Raw genomic sequence first — 4696 nt, forward strand, 5'->3', positions numbered from 1 at the left:
CCCCCTCCCCCGCCAGGGCCCCTCCCCCTCCCCGGGGCTTCCTCAGGCTCTCCCGAATGGCCGGCGGAGGGGCGCCAGCAGAGACTTCCAGAGCAGGGCGGCCTGGAGCAGAAGGACGCTGAGCGCGTAGATGGGCCGCAGCAGCAGGCTCTGAGAGAGGGGGAGGAGCGCGGTCAGGAGGCGCCGCCGCCAAGCCGGGCTGGAGCCCCCCGGAGGAGCCGCCAGGCCGCGCCCCCTCGGGTTTGCCGCTTTCTGCGTTGCAGCAGTTCACCGCGGGCGGGCGCCTTCCCGCCCTGCGTTCATTCGAAGACGGGATCGCCGCCAGGGCCGGCCTCGGGGTTAGGTGACTCGCCCAGGGTCACCGGGCGGGGAAGTGTGTGAGGCCCGGCTGGAGCCCGGCTTCTCCCGTGTCTGGGCCGCCGCCAGCGCTCCGATGGGGTCCAGGCCGGGGGTTTGACACGTTGGGCCTGAAATGGCCCCTGAGGCTCCTCCCGGCTCCCTCAGCGCCGCCCCCCACCCCAGCCCGGCATTCGAAGCTCCGGTGTAGAGGCTGCCTCCATTTCCCTGCCCGTTCACCCAACTGCAGAAGCGGAAAGAAAGCCAGTCCCTGCCCGCGGAGGCGTCTGCCCTGACGGGGAGGGCCAGGCAGGGCCGGGCGGGCACTCACCTGGACAAAGTGCAGGAGGCACCCCGAGGTGTGGTCAGAGACGCCCACCGTGTCCAGGGCCTCTCGCACAAAGTCGTCGGGCGACTTCACCAGGAGTCTCACAGGGGGGACCCCAGAGAGGTTGGAGGAGACGACCAGAGGGGTGACGGTCTGGACGAAGGAAGGAAGCAGGGACGCCTCATCTTGCTCCCCGCCTGGCTGCCCCTCACCTTCCCGGCCCCTCTCCCAGCCCCCGCTGGCCCCCACCCGCCCGCACCTGCACGATGACTCCCGAAGCCTGATATTCCATCGCCAGAGCCCGGGAGAAGCTGCTCATGAAGGCCTGCGGGGAGAGGCGGGATCTCGGGGTCACACTGGCCTGTCATCCTGGGGGGACGCCCTCCCCGCCCCTGGGCTGCTCCCCTCCCCTCCCAAGGACTCCCTCTTAGGGGCTCAGGTTCCAAGGCAGGAGAGCAGCGGAGTCTAGGGGTCAAGTGACTGGTCCAGGGTCACCAGCTAGGAAGCTCTGAGGCCAGCCTGATCACTTCCTTTTCTTCCCCTAAACCCTTCCCTTCCCTCTCAGAATCAAGCCTGTGTATCAGCTCCAAGGCAGAAGAGGGCTGGGCAATGGGGTGAAGTGACTCCTCCAGGGTCACCCCGCTAGGAAGTGCCCCAGGTCACATTTGAACCCAGAACCTTCTGCCTCTAGGCACCGCTCTCCATCCCCCTCATTGATGGAACTCTCGTGCCTACATCGGCCTCTTCACACCTTCCACCCACGGCCCTCGGGGTTCAAGGAGAAAGAGGCCCATTCTTGGGTCCCCCCCCAGCGCAGGCCTGGCCTGGAGGAGCTGCCACGCTGGGCCCCTCCGGCCCGCCAGGGTTTCACTGTCTCCTTCCCGAGTTTTTCAATGCGTTTTCTACCACTCCAGGGCCAACACGTGCTGCCGTGGGCTGCGCATGACCACGTGTGACCATGTATGATCATGTGTGGCCGTGTATGACCACATGACCGTGTGTGACCATGCATGACCACACATGACCTGCATGACCACACGTGAACTGCATGGCCGTGTGTGACTGCACATGACCCCGTGTGACCATGTGTGACCACATATGGCCGTGTGTGACCACACATGACCACATATGACCACACATGATCTGCATGGCCGCGTGTGACTGCGTGACCGTGCATGAGCACGTATGGCCGCGCGTGACCACGAGCCCAGCCCTCAGCGGCTCGGGAGCCCCAACGCTCAGAGCCCGCATTAGGAGCTGCTGCTGTTCCAGACCCGGCAGAGCAGAGCCGGGTTCCTAGTCCGCAGCATCGTTAGGCTCCCCGCCCTGAGCCGCGTTTCCTCGGCCGTTCATAGGAGTGACGTGTATTAGAACAGCCGACAGCAATCACGCCTTCTAGCCAGATCAGGGGCGGTTGGGACGTCGTTAACATGATTGTCGTTAATTATATTTATTGTACCGTAATTATTGAATCAATGAGAGCAGGATCAGTGCTACGCAGTATTACATAAAAGCTAATTCACAGAACTAATAGTGATGGGATGCAGCGTTAGAATATAATTACGGGGGGCAGCTGGTAGCTCAGTGGAGTGAGAGTCAGGCCTAGAGACAGGAGGTCCTGGGTTCAAATCTGGTCTCAGACACTTCCCAGCTGTGTGACCCTGGGCAAGTCACTTGACCCCCATTGCCTACCCTTACCACTCTTCTGCCTTAGAATCAATTGACTCCAAGATGGAAGGTGGGGGTTAAAATTACTAAAATAAAATTAAAAAGACTGTCATCGCGACGGGTGCTCTCATGGCTGCTTGTGCCAACGGTGACACCTCGCCAGGCAGAGCTGGGTTTGCCATCATTCACGGGAACGTCAGGGCCAGTATTTGGTCTCCTGCTGGTGCTTCGGACATATAACTGGTGCCAATGATTATGACTGGGACGCGGATCTGCGGCTCTAAGTAATTAGCGTCGTGCCTCTAGCCCGCCACAGAGAGGTAAGAACTACGTTATTGCCTGGCTAACACGTTCTCATTAGAAGTCTAGCTCGACACACTATTCAAAAGGAAGCAGGAGCTGCCATTCTGGCCGAGAAGCCTCGACTGCACGCCCGGGCGAGGCTGTTAGGGGGATTCGGGGGGATCTTGGGAAGCGCTTGGCCAGCCTCCGGGTGTTTGTACTCAACACCAGCCTGGGCAAGCGCTGGTGTGGGGCAGGGGCAGGTCAGAGAAGGCTTCCTGGAGGCGGCGCCTTGCAGAAGAACAACAACCCTTCCTTCCTGTGGCGGTGTCAGCTCTAAGACAGAAGGCCAGGAAGAGCCGGGGGCTGGGGTTAGGGGACTCGCCCAGGGTCACACAGCTTGGGGCTGTGGAGCCAAAAGAAGTCGCCGGCGGCACTGCTGGGAGGGTTTGGGAGGCGCCTGTCTGGGAGCGTCGGGCGTCCCCGAGGCCCCCCTCGGCACCTTCTCGGGCTCGCTGGCGTCCCCCCAAGCCAGGGCTCAATGTCAGATGAGCCTCTCCTCGGGGACAGGGACGGATTCCAAGAAGGAGGAATTTTTCCGCCGCCCCTGAGCACTTCCTGCGTCATTCAAAGCCCAGGTCAGGGCTCTCCCTTCCAGGAAGCCCTTCCGGATCGCCCCAGCCCTTCATTCATCTCCGGGCTTCATCTTCTTGGACTCCACCCAGCGCTCCTGCCTGCCAAGACCCCCCTCCTCCGCCCCCATCCAGTGCCGTGAAGGGGCTCGGGCCGAGAGAGAACCGGCCCAGAGGAAGGGAGCCCTCCCCCCGCCTGCCTCTGTTTCCTCATCTGTAAAATAGGCGTCCTGACACCCATCTCCGAGCTCGTGGCAAGGGACGAATCGGAGTCCTCTTTGTGGGGCGTTTAACACGGGGCACCCAGAGCGCCCAGGCAAATCCGGGCCTCCTTTCCTCCCCTCCCGGCTTTGGGCCAACAACGTGTTTACAGCAACATTTCATCAGGGCCTCTACCAAATGGAGGCTAACCGGCACGAGGCGAGGCCCTCCGAGCGGATGTCAAGCCGTGAGGGCCTCGCTCCGATCCTGGCCATTGGATCCTCAAGACCACCCTGGGAGGTATTATTATGCCCATTTTACAGATGAGGAGACCCAGCCACACGGAGATGAAGTCACACAGTCCAGAAGAGCACGAGGCTGCGTTTGAAGTAGAGACCCGGCATGTGGCGGCCACTGTGCCACCTCCTGGTCAAGCTGCCCAGCTCACCAGCATCTCTTTTCCACATCAAGAGATACCTCATAATTTAAAAACATTCACCCTTAGCTTCTGTCCGAACGTCAGTTCTAAACTAGAAATGCAACACTGACTAGGCAATTGGAGTTAAGTGACTGCTCCAGAGTCACCCAGCTAGCGAGTGTCTGAGGTCACATTTGAACCCAGGACCTCCCATCTCCAGGCTTCATCCACTACGCTACCTAGCCACCTCCATGAGATACATTATCAAAGCCCTGCTAAGGCCCAGGTAAAATCCACCTATCCATTTATCTATCTGTATCTGTCTGTCTATCTGTCTATCTACCTATCCCCTCTCACTCTACCTTTCTATTATCCACCTACCAGACTATCATCTCTCTCATTCATCTTTCCATCTATCTACTTATCTATCCATCCATCCTTCCATCTACCCATTCATCCATCCATCCATTCATCCTTCCTTCCATCCATCCATCCATCCATTCTTCCATCCATCCATCCATCCTTCCTTCCATTTATCCATCCATCTATCCATCCATTCATCCATCCATCCATCCATCCATCCTTCTATCCATCCATCCTTCTGTCCATCCTTCCNATCTATCCATCCATCCATTCTTCCATCCATCCATCCATCCATCCATCTATCCATCCATACATTCTTCCATCCATCCATCCATTCATCCTTCCTTCCATTTATCCATCCATCTATCCATCCATTCATCCATTCATTCATCCTTCCTTCCACTTCTCCATCCATCCATCCATCCATCTGTCTATCGGTAGAACAACTGAATACTCTCAGTGGACAGA

General features: G+C 58.8%; 1 protein-coding gene across 1 annotated transcript; it reads right to left on the reverse strand.

The window, feature by feature from the left end:
• Positions 1 to 6: 6 nt before the first annotated feature.
• LOC123255502 (testosterone 17-beta-dehydrogenase 3-like) lies at positions 7 to 1016 on the reverse strand. Its single transcript, XM_044684282.1, has 3 exons — positions 924 to 1016; positions 668 to 817; positions 7 to 150 (listed from the first exon to the last, which is right to left on the reverse strand). The coding sequence occupies exons 1-3, from the start codon at positions 981 to 983 to the stop codon at positions 43 to 45; spliced, it is 318 nt and encodes a 105-aa protein (XP_044540217.1). The 5' UTR covers positions 984 to 1016; the 3' UTR covers positions 7 to 42.
• Positions 1017 to 4696: the final 3680 nt, after the last annotated feature.

The sequence above is a fragment of the Gracilinanus agilis genome, unplaced genomic scaffold (genome assembly GCF_016433145.1).
Source record: "Gracilinanus agilis isolate LMUSP501 unplaced genomic scaffold, AgileGrace unplaced_scaffold47520, whole genome shotgun sequence".
Classification (NCBI taxonomy): domain Eukaryota; kingdom Metazoa; phylum Chordata; class Mammalia; order Didelphimorphia; family Didelphidae; genus Gracilinanus; species Gracilinanus agilis.

Bases quoted from the DNA above. Each gene is read 5' to 3' on its own strand.
- LOC123255502 (XM_044684282.1), bottom strand. From the start codon at position 983: ATGAGCAGCTTCTCCCGGGCTCTGGCGATGGAATATCAGGCTTCGGGA. The intron at 818-923 runs GTGCGGGCGGGT...TCCTTCGTCCAG, and splicing joins CTTCGGGAGTCATCGTGCAG to ACCGTCACCCCTCTGGTCGT. The intron at 151-667 runs GTGAGTGCCCGC...CCCCTCTCTCAG, and splicing joins GCCTCCTGCACTTTGTCCAG to AGCCTGCTGCTGCGGCCCAT.